Here is an 18,486-nt window from a genome sequence, read left to right as displayed (position 1 = left end):
TAGCTACATGCTAACATCAGGAAAACACGTAATCTTGGTTGCCGATGTTGTTAATTTCTGCCTGATTTTTGATCATATTCCTGCTGGAACATGTTAAGGGGGTGAATACAGGTGTTTCAGCACAGACAGTATGAGGTGTTTTTTGAACATTTAAGCATGTAAATGTATTTTGGTAGAAACCCCAAATACAAGTATAAACCTGAAAATGAACATAACAGATCCCCTTTAAGGTCATGTAGTAAATGTAGCAGTAGTAGCAGCAAAAGTCTTGCAATCAAAATCCTACTTAAGTAAGAGTACAGACTTATTATCAGCAAAATGTAACACCGTAAAACTTCAATTAAAAGCCCAGGCTATTATTTGCTTAAATTACTGAAATCAACAGGCTTATATTTGGGAAAGGCCTTTAATTCCTTTCACATAAAACTGTTGCTCAGCAAAGATGGGAAATACAATCAACTTGGTAATTTAGGCTTCAGAAAACATATCAATTATGAATCATTCATTTGATCTAGCTCCGACTGAGAGCACATCAGAGAGAATGAGTTACGGCACTCAGGGATTACAGCACCCAGCATACCGACACAACCCCACTTTATCCTGTTAAAAAATCCTCACAACCTTGATTCATTTTTATGGGAAAACCTTTTTGAGTATTTTGATCTGAGGACCCTTACGGACTAACGGAACAACCCAGTTTTATACATCCGAAGAACCAAAAAAAAAAAAGAAAACCAAAAAAAAAAAAAAACCTGCTTGGCAACCAGACCATGACAGGCGTTTATTTGTCAAGATGTGTAGCCACACAGGGCTAGTAAAAGGGACTGGGCGTTTAATTGGGACTAGGCTTTTAATTGAAGTTTTAAGGCAAATGTAGTCTGTTCAGAGGCAAAATGACCTCTGTCGGCAGTATGACATTTTATATGTCATGATTAGATTGGTCATACTGATGCATCAATTAAAATAACAAAGCTCTACTTAACTATTTTTTTTCCCCTTGACTTTGGCTTGACTATTCCCTTTTATTTCCTTGATTATTTTTTGTCACAGGTCAAAATGGTTAGGCACCACCAACAAACAAACAACACTAACATTTCATAGGCTTATCATATGTCATATCTGATAACTAGAAAAGTAAGTAACTAGAAACTGTATCTGTAACATAAATGTAGCATCATAAAAAGGACAATACTTCCCTCCAAACTGCAGAAGTGTTGAAGTATAAAGTATCATGAAATTGAAACACTGAAGTTCAGTACCTCAGAGTTGTTTACAAAAACAGTACTTGGGTAAATGAACAGTCAGAATCAGATCTGGTTTTAGTTCTTCAAATGTTGATTCCTCAACAATGGTTGCAAAATACAAAATCTTTTAGAGTGCTGTCACTTTAAATCACTGTCTGTACATTTTGTAAGTACAGCATTTTATAAATAATCCTAATTGCATCCATGCAAATTTTGGTTTGTAGAAAAAAAAAAAGCTGACGTAATCTGCTTGGTTTAACTGCAGGTACAAACACGAGATCATTGGTTAAAAACATGTGGACACAGTTGTGAAGTACAGCTTGTACTTAAAACAAACATAATAACTAGAGGTGGTTGATCAACACAAATGAACACAGCTCAGATTAAAACCACTGTAAGCATCATGAATCGAGGTAAATAATGGTTTAAAAATAAAAGACAAACAGCAGTATCAGCACATTTCACAGTGAGTGGATAGGTGAGAGCACAGTACTGGGTGCAGCAGTGTGTGTAATGTGATTGTCCACAGTTTGCATTCTACTCAAGAGTAGCACAGGGGATGGATTCAAACAGGCGGTCTTTACAAGAAAATGCATTCAAGACAACAAAAACCTGAAGCGTTGAAACTTGAGAGGCATTCAAATGACTTGAACTGAGAACGTAACATCTATTGTTAAAGTTACATCTATTGTTCTCGGAAAAAGAAAATGTCCGCACAACCCTTGGGCAAAGTCAAACATTTTCACAAAGCGATTTAATTGCATGCTTACAGGAGGCTTGTAAAGGTCCTGAAATCACCATGGCATGTAGATTATGCACTGCCTCTAATTACTGTACAATGCTGAAAAAATGGTCTGGAGGACAGATCCAAGGGCTTGACGCCATCTGCCTTTTACCATTACTGCAGTGGGTGATGGTAACAGTAAACCCCTGTGCAGTATGCTTGAAGATGAGATGTTGGAGGATGCTGGTGTCCCCAGCAACAGCCTTAGCTTTCTGTTTCATGCAGGCACAAAGCCAGTAGAGGTGCAAATGCAGGTGTAATGCTATTTTCTTCTGGCACAAGTCCATTTTACGGTGCTTGTGCCTGCTTGGTACTTTTGTGGCTCCAAAGGAACCTGGATGTGCTGAGGTACGTGCGCTGAGTGGAGCAGCTGGGAATGTTTATTCAGATCAGGTGGCGCAGTGTCATTTTGGCACCAAACAGCGTGAAACTGATCCTATTTCCACCTGCTTTTATTTGGTGGAGGCACACGTATGTAAAGTTTTTCATTTAGCTCACATTTAAAACAATCAAAGATACATTAAATTCATTGATTTATGCTGAATTAGCACTTACACAAATGCGTTATTCCCATCTATATTAGCTACAATTGTTTACAGTATATGAGGTCCTTCTGTCTCAGTTCAGTTGATCCCTTTAACAATTAAATAGCAGCAGAAGGGGAAAGACAGAAGGTGATTTGAGTGGCTTGTATTGAAGCAGATCCCACTGGTACCTGCTGACGTACTCCTCTAACAAATGATGTATTCATCCCACTCCAGACCCTTTTCAGGGTGGGAGCATGCTGTTCCAAGATTGTGCATTGCCCAACCCAGTCGCCAGAAAAAAATGTTGGCATTATATGTTTCTGCAAACCATGGAAACCGTACATTTGTATGTAAGATTTGTGCACTATTATGTGGCAGACACACTGTTTACATTTCAGCGATGCTATGGTTAACATGGGGTTAGATTTAGGCAAAAAAACAACAACTCAGTTATGGTTTGGGCTTAAAAAAACTCTGCTTTTTGTGGCACTATTCCGACAGGAGATACATGATGTCTGGGAAATAAAAAAAGACCTGCTTTTCGTGGCACTATCCATAGTGGATAAACAGCCATGGGTCACTCAAAAACACTCATGATTGGGGGGTACAAAGCCACTTTAAATGCAGTGATGTATCGTGAAAAACACCATTGTTTGGGAGCTCTTGGAAAAACTGCCACAGGTCACCAAGAGACACCCACGTTTGGAGGCTGCAAACTCGAGTAAAAACACCCCCATGTTTGGGGGCTGAAAAGTCACTCCAAAAACACCCACATTCGGGGGCTGAACAGTTGCAGGATAAACAACTATCAGTCGCTAAAAAAACCTCACATTTGGAAGCTAAAAAGCCTGTAGAAAAATATCCACAGGTCACTAAAAACTACCCATGCTGGGGGCTGAAAAGCTGTTACAAAAACATCTACAGGTCACTAAAATACACCCATGTTTGGGAGCAATAAAGCCGCTAACGCTTTAACAACACCCACATTTAGGGGATGAAAAGTTGCAGGATAGCCACCACTCACTAAAAAACACTCATGTTTGGGAGCTGAAAGGTTGCTACAAAAACAGCTACAGGTCACTAAAATACATCCACACTTGGGGGCTGAAAATCTGCTGTAAAAACACCCATATCTGGGGGCTTAAAAGCCACAGAATAAACAGCCACCAGTCACTAAAAAACACTCCCGTTTGGGAGCTATAAATCCACTGGGAAAACACCCAATTTTGGTGGCCGAAAAGCTGCTTTAACACCCACATAGAAAGGCTGAAAATTTGCAGGGTAAGTTGCCACTGCTTACCAAAAAAAAACAAACAAACAAAAAAAAAAAACAGCTACAGTTCACTAAATTACACACAACTTTGGGAGCTCAAAAAACGCTGTAAAAACACTCAAAGACTGCAAAAAAACACACTCATTTTGGTAATAAAAAGTGCCTGGAAAAACAGCCATGGGGCGGATAAGAAAAAAACATGTTTAGAGCAAAACAGCCAACGGAAAAACAGGGTTGCTAGAAAACACCCTTGTTTGGGGACTACAAAGCTGCTGGAAGAACAGCCTCGGGTTGCTAAAAACACCCAAGCTAGGGGGCTAAAAAAACAGCTGGAAAAACGTCAAGGGCCCCTAAAACCCCACTTGTTTTGGGGCTAAAAAGCTGCTGGTAATGCAGCAATGACGTGCTACAAAAACACTTTTGTTGGTTGTTCGTCTCAAACAGTGGTCTACTGCTTGGCAGGTGTCTCGTCTAGATGTCAATGCAATCAATCATCCCCTCCTGATCCAGATGACAAAGTCAGCTCATATACTGTGTCACTTTAGAAACATTGATATGATATGTATGAAATGTACAAATGTAACATATTTGTGGTTTGCAAAAATATACAGTGGCACCATTTCCTTCTGACGACTGCCAGACCAATATGAAATTGTCACATAGGGTAAAGAACAAACCTTAAAGATTTATCCAGTAGGCAGACATTTGCAACATGGTCTTCGGCGACAGTGAGACTGCATTTTTACAAAGCTGATACCTTTTGAAGAGTCATAAAAGGAAAAAGAAAAAAACTTTTGCCATCAAATCTCCTTTTGTGTCAGCACCAATTCAGTAATCCAGAGTTTCTGAATACTGATTATTGCATTAATAATTCATTACTTCATATGATCTACACCTTGTCACTGCCATTTTCTTTTATTCATGGAACAAAACACGTTCCCAGCTTCTTTGCTTCCGTCAAACGACTTTATTTTAATGACTTGTGTTAAGAAAAGCAGCAATCCGTTCTGAGCTCGAACAAACCTCAGGACGCTTTCGTACTTTTAGCCGTCCCCAAGGGATTTTAGACGGGTCCCTGTGTGCACATTCACTGTTGACTGAATTGTCTAGTTTGTCACAGTGATCTGGGACATTTAGGTGGTGAGTATTTTGAACCTTTTTTTAGCCTTTCTGGGACAGTGAGTCTTGGATTAAATGAACCCCTCTCCTTCCAAAACATTGTTATTGTTTGTCCTGAGTCACACTCAGAACTTTGTAGACTGCTAACTTATAAATAAAGCTTTAAAGACTGTTTTTCTTGCCAAAAATAAATCTGTCATAATTCTGCCACAGGACCAAATACTAGCAGCGGTGATCTTGTTTTTCTGGCGCCACATGTGAGGTTATCAAAATTTTCACTTGCTGTACTGCTGCCACATGACAGAAGGAAATGATAAAGGCAGCAGTTTTCTAATTAAAAGTTTCCTTCCCATCCATCAGCTAAGTGATCCTGTTTTCTACAGTCTAATATTTAATGAAGTGTTTGCTCTTGCTATAGATTTCTAAATACTGCTGATGCCATCTATCCATTTTCTGTATGTGCTAATACTGTTCAGGGTCACGGAGGAGTAAACCCTATCCCAGCATGAATGAAATATCTTTCCTGTATATCCAGATTTTCTTCCGAGGCGTCATCTTTTGCATTAATAAATCTTTGCAAAAGTAAAATTTAAAAAGACACGAAAAAAATCCATCCATCCCTCCTCTATACTATTCCACCTTCCTTCCAAACAATGGATGTATAATAGGGCTGCCCCCTTATAGTCGACCAAACGTTAGTCGACCAGAAAGGCCAGTAGTTGGCAAGATTTCATTGGTCACTTAGTTGCAGAAAACCCCTCCCAAAAAAAAAACAAAAAAAAAAAAACATGAATCTCTATTAGGAGCTGCACCTTGTCAAAATAAATCAAAACCTATATGACTGGGCCATGTGGGAATTTAACTTGAAAGGACAGACACAGGAAGTGGCCATGCTCAGCAGTCAGACAGGAGTCAGGTTACAAACCAATCACAGCTGACAGATATCTTTCCCTTCTCCTGTAATATTCAGTCTGATAAATATGGAAAAGTTGATCATGTTAGTGCAGGGCTACCCAGAGCTTTACATCTGTCCCACAGACGACAGGCCTACACTCTGATCATGTGTTGCTGAATCAGTTTTCTTAACCGTACTGACTTTTGTGGTGCACAACTGTCAGTTTGTGTAAATTAAAAAGTTCTTTTTTAGCTAAACAAAATCTCAACAGCCATATTATTTTTTCTTTTTGTAGCTCTTTTCTGAAAATTGCAGCTTCTACCAAAAGTTCACCCAGATAAATGTTGAAACTGAGAAAACAAAACCAAAGTGGATGCAAGATAACAGCAAATACACAGTGCTGATTAGTCACAAATTAAAAAGAGAAATGCTGATGTAAGCCACCAGTGAGATGTCTCAAGCATTCTTACCTCAGCCCATATAAGACAGTGCCGTCCGGGTGCAGTCGGATCATACGGTTTTTTACCGTCACGCCATGAAGAAAGGACTTCTTGTCATTAAGGAAGTAGGTGTCAGGGAGCCAAAGCTGATCTGCTACACGGTTGTCCAGAGTCAGGTTTAGCTTCAGCTCACCATAGGCCAAGCGCTTATCTCGCCAGCTCTGCTGGAAATACATTGTGATGGTGTAGTCCTGGAGAGGAGGAGAAACGTACATGAAGTCACAGATGAAAAAACAAAAAAATAAAAACAATTTCAGTTGTACAGAAAGTCATGAGTTATGGGAACAATTTAGAAAAAAATGCATTTCTGGGTTTTTTTTCTTTTGGTTTGAGTGACCCCTTCAGAAATAACAGACAAAGCTGGGACTTTGAACACAGATGTTTTCCCAGGCAGAAAGTTTAATACTGGTTTCAGTCAGTTGGCAGATAATACCATAAGTTATGTAGGGGAAAGAACAAGAACAAGGTGGTGTGTACTAACAGGCATGAAAATACAAAAGAATAAAAATGCCTCTATTCAGTAAATCTACAACAGCAACAAAACCAATGCATCTGCTACGAGGGCACTACAACACTATGTTTAAACTCTCAGGTCACGAAAACTGTTTTGCTCTTTTACACAATCAGTAAAACTAAACTGCTCAGCATTTGTAAAATAGGACATGGGCAGCAAACCAATAAATACAGCTGTGCTAGTACTGCTGTACTTTACTGTATCTAACTGAGAAAGTGCTTAAGTGGAGATATAATGTCTGCCTGCTAATGCATCATTACCCCTCTGGTCAGAGTAATGTAGTCTACAGTCAGACATATGAAAGATACACATTGGCTCCATTTCTAACCTACACAGTCCAGTGATTTTAAATATTGTGTTCCATTCGTCTTGGATCATTTTTTGCCTGTTATAATTGCAAGTTTATCTACACTCCATGTGTTGGAGCATGACGCATGTTAACACAGCGAGTATCCTTTACGTCCTGTTTGTGATTAATGATGCCATAATGAGTATTTTGTATTGAAAGGTACGACTATAAAGTAAATGGTACATGGACTGCACTTGTATAGCGCCTTTATAGTGTTCCGACCACTCAAAGCGCTTTTTATAAAGCAGAGTAATGAGTTGACTATTCTGTCTAATATCAGGCAATTTTTGACACTTGACTGTCTAAATTAAAAAACAGTTAGCAGTTTCAAACTTTGTGTGCGTTTTGTTGAATCGGTGAGAGTCAGTACATTTAAAACTCACATAATCCATCACCACGAGCAGAAGTAAGACAAATAAACCAAAGAAAGAAAGACAGAGAGGGTGAAAGAAAACAAAAAATAGAAAAGCTGTCTCACCATATGGGAGGAGTCACGCTAATTAGAATAGAGTGCTAAGAGACAGAATGACACTCAGTTGCTGGCCATGTTTTCTTCACAGCTCAGCCTGCATTCATGAATGCTGTCAATGTGCTGTCTGGCAGAATTACACTGAAGAAATGATCAATCGTTCGAGACAAAATGACAAAAACGACAAATGCATGACTTTATATCCCAATAATATATTCATTGTTTTAGGATCCATCCATTTTACGGTCGATCTACATCCCAACCCTCACCTATGGTCATGAAATGAGATTGCAAATACAAGTGGCCAAAATGAGTTTCCTCTATGGGGTGACTGGGCTCAGCCTTAAAGATAGGGTAAGGGGCTCAAACATTCAGAGGGAGCTGAGAGTCAAGCTGCTGCTCCTTCACGTTGAAAGGGGCCAGTTGAGGTGGTTCAGGCATCTGATCAGGATGCCTCCTGGGCACCTTGTGTCAGAGGTGTTTCAGGTGTGTCCTACTGGTAGGAGGCCCCAGGGCAGACCCAGGACACGCTGGAGGGATTACACATCTCATCTGGCCTAAGGTCCCGCAGGAGGAGCTGGAAAGTGTTGCTGGGGAGAGGGACATCTGGGGTGCTTTGCTTTGGGTAATTTTATGATGTTTCTTTTCTTGTTGTGAATTTACCATTTCAATTTCAGAGAATATCTTACTTTTTTCTCATAAATTTACAACTTTAATCTTGGAAATTCAGACTTTTTTTTCTCTGAATATTACCCCCCTGTCCCGGCTCAGTATTTTCTTTGGTCTACAATGGCCCCTAACACGCTTTTTTTTACAGCTGGCAATGTTTGTGTGTGGGAAGCCAGATAGGGATCATGCATTCGATAATGCACTGGCAACTCCCTCTGGTTGGCTGTTTGGCAAGTGAAGGATGAATTGGAGACAAAAAAACAAAGAAGTTTGTAACTTACCATGTTAACTTCTGAGATGGAGTCGATGCTCGCTATGTTGATGCTCATTCCTACGATGACTGGAGGACCTGAAGGAACAAAAGAAGAAGTGAAGTCAGCGAAAAGGACAAAAAGATAACAACAACTGAACTTCGAAAGGCGATCAAAATTGATGGAGTTGTAATAATGTTAAAGTAATTGGTTTTCTACTTTATTGTAAATTCCACTTATGCTTTTATACCAGCCCACCCTCACCAAAAAACGTCCATTTAGCCATACTGTAATTATGTTTATTGATAGGTGGCAACTTCTATTGGCCTTGGTAATGATGACGGGAGCAAAGGAGAAAGTCAGATGACGTAGTATGAAGGGCGACTAGAGCCCTATTCAGACGGAATTAGTTTTCCAGGTAAAGTAGTAATTACCAGAGATTTTAGTCCCGTCCGAATGTGCCATGTCAGTAATCATTACCGCACGATGTCAGTAAAGATTACCATGACTTTTACCTTCTGTAAAAGGGTCCTGGAAAATTACCTCAGGTAATACTAATCCCGTGCGAATAGACCAGCAGTAAATATGTGTGTGTAGATATTTCATCATATCCTGTTTACAAGTGGTTTTTCGTGGATTTTCAAGCATGGAAGCTCTTGAAGAAGCACTCAGTTTTGCACTTCACAGTCGGACAAGTCCGTGTGAAACCTCAGGTACTGTGGGCCTATGACGAACGCGATTCAAAACCAAAAGAAGGTCCCATCTTCTGTGTTTTGCCTGGAAGGAGTGTGGTACGCACAGGAAGCAACGTCATACGCACATGACGACAGGAGGGGACGGCGGTGCGTGAATGGATTTACCCCTCCCACTTGTCGTAGTTTTACTGATATTTCTTATATCGTTAATATTACCGCAGCCTGTGGTAAAGTGACATTACCCCACGTGCCTATGTAAAACTAATCCCGTCCGAATAGTGTTAAAGTCTGTACAGGGGGGAAAGTCAGGTTGATAAATGGGTCAAACAAGAACAAGACTTTCCCTAGGGAGACAGCTGTTTGTGTCCCATGTGAAACCAAAAGTTAACCATGACATTTAAGTATGCACCGCACTAACTGACCCCACGCAAGTAACGTATGTACATCACTGAAGTTATGCAACAAATATAGGCTACTTGTTTTAACCAAACCATGATCTTTTTTAAAACCTTACCACATAATTTTGGCGTGCAACGTTAACCAGATTTTTACTGCGATCAGTATGTGTGCCTGTTGCAGGTGCTCTCCTATGGTCATATATGTCGTTTTTTGAGTCACTGGCAAACAACCTATTCTGTCCTTTAGGTATGAAGATATGTTGTCTAAAATGTATTTTTTCTATTCTTTTAATTCTCACTCAAATTTTTTCCAACACAGACGAATGGATTTCACCCAACAGTGGACTGTTCTGAGTTAAAACACCAGCATCAGATAGAAGATTTGCATTATGCATTATTTGCACATGTTGAACTACACTGATGAAAAATTTAAATCTGTTTTCGCTGCTCAGAGAGTGTGTACATATAACAGGAGGTAAAGATCAGTTACTCTCAGCTTATGCTTATGAAAGAATGCTGGGAAAATGCACTCATCCATCCTAATTTTGAGGCTTGGCAATCCATGTAAAGGAACAGGAAGAGCAGACAGAGCCTCATTGACATGATTGCAGTACATGCTGTACACATGTAAACAGCTATACACATCAGCTTCCTTACATGTACAGATAACATTTATCCCACTTCAGTATTCACACAACTTAAGGTTTACAAGGATTATCCATTCACAGCGCTCATGTTCTCACAGTCACTGTAACCAAGAGGAAGTGACTTCAGACGTACTGTGTGATTATGTTGAGCAGGATCACCCAGATAAGCCTATGTACAACGATGTCTTAATTTTAAGGGGTATTTTTTAAATCAAATACATATTTCACACATACATGCTTGCAATGATAAGTGAGCATTTACCATATGCAGCAGCTGCGTATTCTCAGAGCCTCAAGCAATCCTTTCAAGACATATGGTTGGGTATCAACATTCCATACCTTAAAGCAGTGGTTCCTAAGTGGTGGGTCACGGTCCAAAAGTGGGTCCTGGGATAATTCTGAATGGACCACAAGCGACTTGCAAATGTGTCAAGTTTGTAAAAAACACACCTTTTTTGAAGTGCAGTGAATTTCTATCACAGAAACAGAGACAGCAAACTACCTTCACAACATGGCCAAATGCAGTATGACGTATGAATATATTACACTGTGTGGACCTTGAACTAATCTTAGGACAAATCTGGGCCTCGTGGCTGGACCAGTTGGGAACCACTGCCTTAAGGTTATCGAACAAAATAACCCAGTGCCCAAGTTGCATTGAAACTTTTTAAGTCAAACAATGCCTACATATCCTTCTGTAGGCGTTCTTTGATTTAATGTGTGATTGGCTCACAACCGCAGCAGATACAACCTTCATTCATTCATTCATTTTCTGTAACAGCTTAATCCTGTTGGAGGTTGCGGGAGGCTGGAGTCTATCCCAGCTGACATTGAGTGAGAGGCGGGGTACACCCTGGACAGGTCACCAGACTATCACAGGGCTGACACATAGAGACAGACAACCATTCACACTCACATTCACACCTATGGACAATTTAGAGTTACCAATTAACCAGCATGTCTTTGGACTGTGGGAGGAAGCTGGAGTACCTGGAGAAAACCCACACTGACACGGGGAGAGAACATGCAAACTCCACACAGAAGGGCTCCCCCCTGGGGTTCGAACCTCTTGCTGTGAGACAATGCTAACCACTGCACCACTGTGTCTATTCGCAACATGTTTTCCTTTAATGCTTTTTGGCTTCCTGCACCCTTTTTTGAAATCGGCATCATTTCTGGAGCATTTGCCTTCATCAGCCACCATAATTTTAACCACACAAACTCTGATATATATTAGCGTCACACTACAGCCACACCTGCTTGGTCAACACATACAGTGAAGAGGCTGGAGGCGGAACAACAGAGAGGGCTGGAGTCTATTCAAAGTTATTTTCCTTCCTTTTATCTCTTCTTTTCTATCAAGCAACAAAATAAAGAAAACCAGCTCCCACCACATGAGAAGCTGTAACCGCCGGCAGTGGATTTTTTGAGTGAACTGACATGTTGACACTGATTCTGAGTGTTTCATCATAACAAATGATTTCTCCTTCTATGCATTTTTAGTCCTAATGTTATCCTCAACACCTAAACACGCTCCCCTCCCCCCGTCCGCTCCTCTTCAAACTGTGCCAGCCGTACATTGCTTCAGTGAGAATGATCAGGCCACAAAATATGAAGTGCTGACACAGAGAAGAGAAACAGCAGAAACATTTCAGTGATTGGTTTATGAGGCAGTGCTGAATCAGTATATTCAGATAATGTTTCATGGTATTATAGTGGAAATGGCATTAGCATAAGGATCATAAACAACACAGAAAACAGCTGTACTACAATATGTGCTTTTTGCGTGTATCATCACATTCAAGCGGTACAGAACCTACCAAGACTCAAAGAGGAGGAGCAATGAAAATGGCATTATATTACTGTTTATGTATATTTGCAGTGCAGTCGGCAGAAGAAACTGTTGACGTAGTGCATTTCTGCAAACCACAGATACGTTACATTTGTATGTTTTATACATATCATATCAGCGTTACTAAAGTGATGTAGTTCTGAGCTGACTTTGTGATCGGGAGGTGGAGGGGATGGTGGAGGGTGTGAGACCTTGTCAAGATGGCTGCTAAACTGTAGACCACTGTTCGATACCAACAAACAACAAAACTGGTTGTTTTTTAACATCTGCCTCATTTCAAAACAGATTATGGCGAAAAAACTGGTATTTTAAGCCAAAACATGATATTTAATATATTTACCACATGTTTACTGTGCCTAAAAATAACCCAAGTAGGCAGCCTCTCCAATTGTAATAGTGCCACCAAAATCAGGTGTTTTAAGTGAGATATTGTGGCATTTCCAGTCGTGATTGTGCCACAAAAGGTCTGTGTTTTTAGCAAGACTTCTGCACCATTTCCAAGCCTTAATGCTGACACCAAAAGCGGATGTTTTGTAGTAACACATAGGAGGAATTTCCAGCCATGGTTGTGGCACCGAAAGTGGGTATTTTAAGCCAAAACATGATATTTTACTAACCATAAACAAGTGGTTTTTATGCCTAAACATCTCCCCACATTTAAAACAGTGGTTGAAAAGTGACACCTTGGTGGTATTTCCAGCCGTGATTGTGACACCAAAACTTGGTGTTTTAAGCGAGATATAGGCAGCCTCTCAAACTGTAATTGTGCCACCAATATTAAGGCTTTTAAGTAAGACATTGTTGCATTTCCAGCCGTGATTGTGCCACCAAATGTTGGTATTTTTACCAAGATATCAGCACTATTTCCAGTGGTGATCGTGACACCAAAACCAGGTATTTTAAGTGGGACGTAGGTGTCCTCTCCAACTGTATTGTGCTACCAAATCGGGTGTTTTAGGTGAGACATTGCAGCATTCCCATGCCTTGACTGTGCCACCAAAACCGGATGTTTTGTAGCGAGACAGAGGAGAAATTTCCAGCCGTGGTTGTGGCACCAAAATTGAGTATTTTAAGCCAAAACATGATATTTTACTAACCATAAACAAGTGTTTTTTATGCCTAAACATCTCCCCACGTTTAAAACAGTAGTTGAGAAGTGACACCTTGGTGGTATTTCAAGCTGTGATTATACCACCAAAGTTTGGTGTTTTTTAGCAAGATATCTGCAGCATTTCCAGCCATGAATGTGGCACCAAAATAATAAGATGTAGGCAGCCTCTCCAACTGTAATTGTGCCACCAAAATAAAGATTTTTCAATGAGATATTGTGGCATTTCCAGCCATGATTGTGCGACCAAATGTTGATGTTTTTTAGCAAGACACCTGCAGCATTTCCAGCCATAACTGCGCCACCAAAACCAGGTGTTTTAAGCGAGACATAGGCAGCCTCTCCAACTGTATTGTGCCACCAGATTGGGTGTTTTAAGTGAGACATTGTGGCATTTCCATGCCTTGACTGTGCCACCAAAACTGGATGTTTTGTAGTGAGACATAGGAGAAATTTCCAGCTGTTATTGTGGCACCAAAACCGGGTATTTTAAGCCAATATATGATATTTTTACTAAACGTAACCAAATGGTTTTTGTACCTAAACAGAACCCCACCTTAATCACGGGGTTGTTGAAACGTAAAGACATGTAAAGTTTCAACATATTCACTACATAATAAAGTAAAAATGTTAAATTTGGCATTGTACATTTCTGCAAACCACGTTCCATGTTGAAAGCCACATCACCATTGTATTAATGTACTTACTGATACCTGAGTTGTTACCACACTGACCCATGCAGATAGGTTAATGATGTCTGGACATCCAAATCAGCTCTGATTACTTGCAAGTAAGAATTCTTACATTTGCTTTAAATATTGTTTTACTACATATCATTTCATTTTGATAAAGAACCAACATAAATTTGAAAATCTGTGTATTGGGAGAGAAACAATATTCAATATATGTCAATGGGCAACTTAATATTACATTGTAGGGCATTAGCAGAAAAGTACTGTGTATAGGAGGATTAATAAAGCCAAATACTTCCTATTTTCCCTTTCAAGATATGAAACATACAACGCCAAAATTCACTATTTATATATTTTTTTTATTTGCACAGTAAAAAAGAAAAACAAGCAAACAAAACCGACAGAATACAGCAAGCAGATTGTGCAAGTGAGATTTAAAAAACCCAGAGAGGCTTATAGAGGGAATCTCACCATATCAGCATTAAGAACATATATTAATAAGTCCATAGCAAAAAACAGACAAACAAATAAAAAAAACATGGAATCAAAAAGCAAAGACAACAACAAATAGAATTGTGAGTGAGAGCATAAGCGTACGTGTGTGTGCATGACTGTATGTGTGTATGCGTGCTCAAGCGAGCATGGGAGTGTGTGACTGTATACGCACGTGCCAAAGCACACTTGTATTCAGACAAATCAGTCAAATCCTTACAGTGGATAGAGGATGGTCAATTATAGTTAAATGTGATCAGTTTGAAGAGTTTGGTTCATCAGACAAGACCATAGCCTATATTTGAAACTCTTGAGTGAGGTAGACTGAGATGCAATTTGAATATGACTGTTCCAAAGCTGAGCCCCTCTATATCTAATGGAGAATTGACAAAGCCTAGTACGAAACATTGGAAGATGTAAACATTTGGCATGTCTCATATTATACTTATGAACATCACTGTTAGTCTAGAAAAATTCTTTACAAGGCATGGAAAATGAAGCAGACGGATGCAAGATTTTGTAAATTAATATACAGGTTTGATATACATTTATTTTAAAAATTGATAAAATATTAAGCTGATTGAAGAGAGGGGCTGAGTGTTCTATCCGATTGCTGAAAGTGGCAATTCTGCAGAACTTTTATGTAAAATACAAAGATTATGAAGGTGGATGTGAGGTGGATGTGACTGTGGCTATGAGGTTAATATTTGGGTTTGTCCTGTTCCATCCTTTTAGACACCCTCTCCCTCTGCCACTTTGTTTGTCAACATCCTTCTCTCTAATTCAAATGAACAACAAAAGATAGAGAGAGAATAACAAATGATGAGAAATGTACTGATTAGCATCCTGATCAAAAGCAGCCATAAGTTAGTTGTCTTTACTTTGTTGGGTTTGTCCTTGCACATCCGTTCAGATCACTTGTTTTCCTCTGTTCTTTAAAACTTTGTAACGTCTCACTCCCCACACAATCTTGTCTACACAGAGTGACAGCCATGAGCGAACAACATCTGAAGTGTCAGGCAGGAAGTCATAAGTACGCATTTCTTAATTTCAATATATTTTAGTCCTTTTATGTTAAAACTTCAGGATAAGGCACAGACAGTTATGAGCCATGTGACTCACAGAGGACGGGGTGATTCATTTTGACACTCGGTTGATGGATGTGCTGCACAGGTTCACAAAATAGACTTCAGTGTATGGTGTCTGTTTGACCAGAACAGATCTACAACTTTCCCTTTATTCTAATCCTCTCAAAATACAACGCTTTGAAATGCAAAAAGATGGAGGGGAAAAAAAAAGATCTTGACAGTTACTGTAGACAGCATGTGTCATGGTGATGTTTATGGGTTGCGGACTTGCACAGTTCAGATCCCATAAATATTTTTGACAATGTATAAAAATTGCTAATATAACCCTAATCTGTCCAAAGAGTCTTCACAGCCCTGAAATAAAGAATCAAAGTGCATAGAAAGGCCACACAACTATACTTTCTTAGTAGATCATATGGCTAAAAATACAGTCCAATCAAAGCTGTCAGTCTGCCCTTTACCCTCTCTAACTATAGTGTTTGTCTGTAATAACAGCATAGAATCACAATTAGTGTGTCTGGCGTCAACTGCTTGCATGGAGCTCATTGTACACTGTCTAATATGAAATTAAAGAGGAATGAGAACATTCAACCAGAAACAATATTTGTTTAGTTTGATGACTAATTAGCCAAAGGAAACTCTTGCATTGATGGATGTAACTTCATAAAGTGTAATTTACTCACACCGCAGTAAAGTTATCTGTTATATTTTTCATACGGGTCAGACTCCACCAGGTGCAATGTCCACTTAGTCACTGAATATTTCATTGTACACTGCATCAGAACATTTCAGTGTATCGCCCACACTCAAAAACAAAAACAAACTAGACCTGCATGAAAGTATAATACCCCACGCAAAGTCCAACCAAAGTCTTGCTGACCCTAAGCAATGGTGAAGCCAAGAACAACACTGAATAAGGCTTAAACAGGTGGTTTAACACACACGTTTGTTTGTATGCTTGGGCGGGCTCAGACGCCCTCCTGCAGGGCACACTGCCAGGATCTGATCCAACTCTGGACCGCAGGGACTGTTGAGTCTGTGTCTGCACCAGAACTATTCCGAATGAATCATTCACGAGTGATGACGTGTCTTTTACCTTAAGCACTGTAAACTCAAAACATAAGAGGCCAAAATCCTATGAATAGACAAAAACATCCCTAACTACCCTTACATGAATGGACAGTTCACCGTCCAAAATACATATTTTTTTATAAATAGCACGAAAGGTAAGAACTTGTATTTGTTAATCTAGATTGGTTTGCTGTGGGTTGCAGAGTGTTGGAGACACCAACTGAGATATCTGCCCTCTCTTTAGTAGACTGGAACTAGATGGCACTCGGCTTGTGGTGCTGAGTGCCAAAAAAGTTCAATTGAAAAACTCAACAGTAATGTCTCTTTCTAGAAATCATGACCCGTTTACTCAAGATAATCCACAGAACTTGTTGTGAGAAGTTTAATGTAGGAGCTATTTTCTTTCTACAGAACTACACCCACCATCCATATCACACCGCAGAAGGAAGCGTACATTTACTCATAGACAAGACACTCATAATTGTGACAGCGCAAGATGTAAACATAAATAGCGTCCTCCTCGGCTGAGCTGTAAAATTAGCTAGCTCAGTGATGCTAGGTAAGCTAGCAGTAGATGCACACTGCCTTCTGTGTGGTGATACTGTCGGCAGGTGTCGTCATCCATCATAAGACTGACCTGCAGAAACAACGGACTGACTAAAATGCACATGGAAAAGCAAACTGTAGGAGAGCTCAAGCACTGTGGCCATACAGTATGCTTCAATTTGGTGTTCTCTGCGATGTAACCTGTAGTATGCAAGTATTAGCATTAATTATTATGGAAGAAACATTAAACTTCAGGCAGTCATGCGTGCAGGAACAAATGCACTTGAATAAGGTTAAAAAGATTTATTTTTAAAAAAAAAAAAAAAAAACATGGCTTCTTGCATTAAAACATTGACTGGTTTCAACCCTAAGGTCTTCATCAGGGTGCAAAAAAGTGTCTTTCTTGACTTTCATATGATAAACAGCCCTCGAGTACACCACTTCTTCGTCCACACAAGCATGAGTTAGTACTTTGGGTTGAATGCGTGTACACTGTGGGGAGACGGACTCGCCTTCCAGTTTCGCTAACTAACACATTTGGGCGATGCTGTCAACTGAAATGTTGGCAGCCGTTCTGTGCTAATGTAATGATAGCTCAATATAAACACCTTCAGCATTTGTGGTGGCGGCAGGGAATTTTATGAAATAGCTGAAAAGTTGCTAAATATAGCGAGAAAGTTGGCAAGTTGGTAAAATCAAGTGCACCGCTGTAAAGGAAAGGGGCAGGGGTGTAAAAATAGACAATGCAGACAGTGCAGAGAGAGAGGGCCTTCCGACGGCATGTCGGCCAGAGAACAGGCTGTTGTAACTCAGTCAGATTGCCACCTCAGAAATACATCCATGTTCAAAGCCGAACTCATGTTAAATTAAGAAAAAGTGGGGCCAACTGCCATATATGTAAAGGTAAACCCATCTCCATCATGGTTTCTTTCTTTTTTTTATCTTTTTTTTTGGTCAGTAGCCATCTATTCTTCAATAAAATTTTACGTGTACTTTACAGAAACTATGTAACAACAAATAAACTACTATAAATATTTAATTGAATGAATACTTTCTTATTTTATTTGGTATTTTTGTCATACACAGATTTGCGCTGCTGATTCCTAGGTAATATGTATGTTGATGTTGTCCAATGTCAAGTCGTAGCTAGTTTAGATGCAAAGTGTTACACTAGGGCCCATCATATGAACATACACTGGGGCCCGTCCTAACTACCATACACCACTGGAACGGGATGTGCTGGATTTATAACACAAGACAAAACTAAAACATCATTGGGAAATAGAATGGGGCACAATACTCA

General features: G+C 39.7%; 1 protein-coding gene across 2 annotated transcripts in view; it reads right to left on the bottom strand.

Moving 5' to 3' along the window:
• The window catches only part of gabrb4 (gamma-aminobutyric acid type A receptor subunit beta4), a 91,389-nt gene that overhangs the window by 28,598 nt on the left and 44,305 nt on the right, over positions 1–18,486 (bottom strand). For both annotated transcript variants that reach the window (XM_049593157.1, XM_049593158.1), the window contains exons 3-4: positions 8,625–8,692; positions 6,313–6,533 (exon numbers count right to left, since the gene is read on the bottom strand). In XM_049593157.1, coding sequence (XP_049449114.1) covers positions 6,313–6,533; positions 8,625–8,692 — 289 coding nt within the window. The remainder of the gene's footprint in view (positions 1–6,312; positions 6,534–8,624; positions 8,693–18,486) is intronic.

Source organism: Epinephelus fuscoguttatus, linkage group LG12, assembly GCF_011397635.1.
Source record: "Epinephelus fuscoguttatus linkage group LG12, E.fuscoguttatus.final_Chr_v1".
NCBI classification, from domain to species: domain Eukaryota; kingdom Metazoa; phylum Chordata; class Actinopteri; order Perciformes; family Serranidae; genus Epinephelus; species Epinephelus fuscoguttatus.
This window is presented reverse-complemented; position numbering and strand designations above follow the sequence as displayed.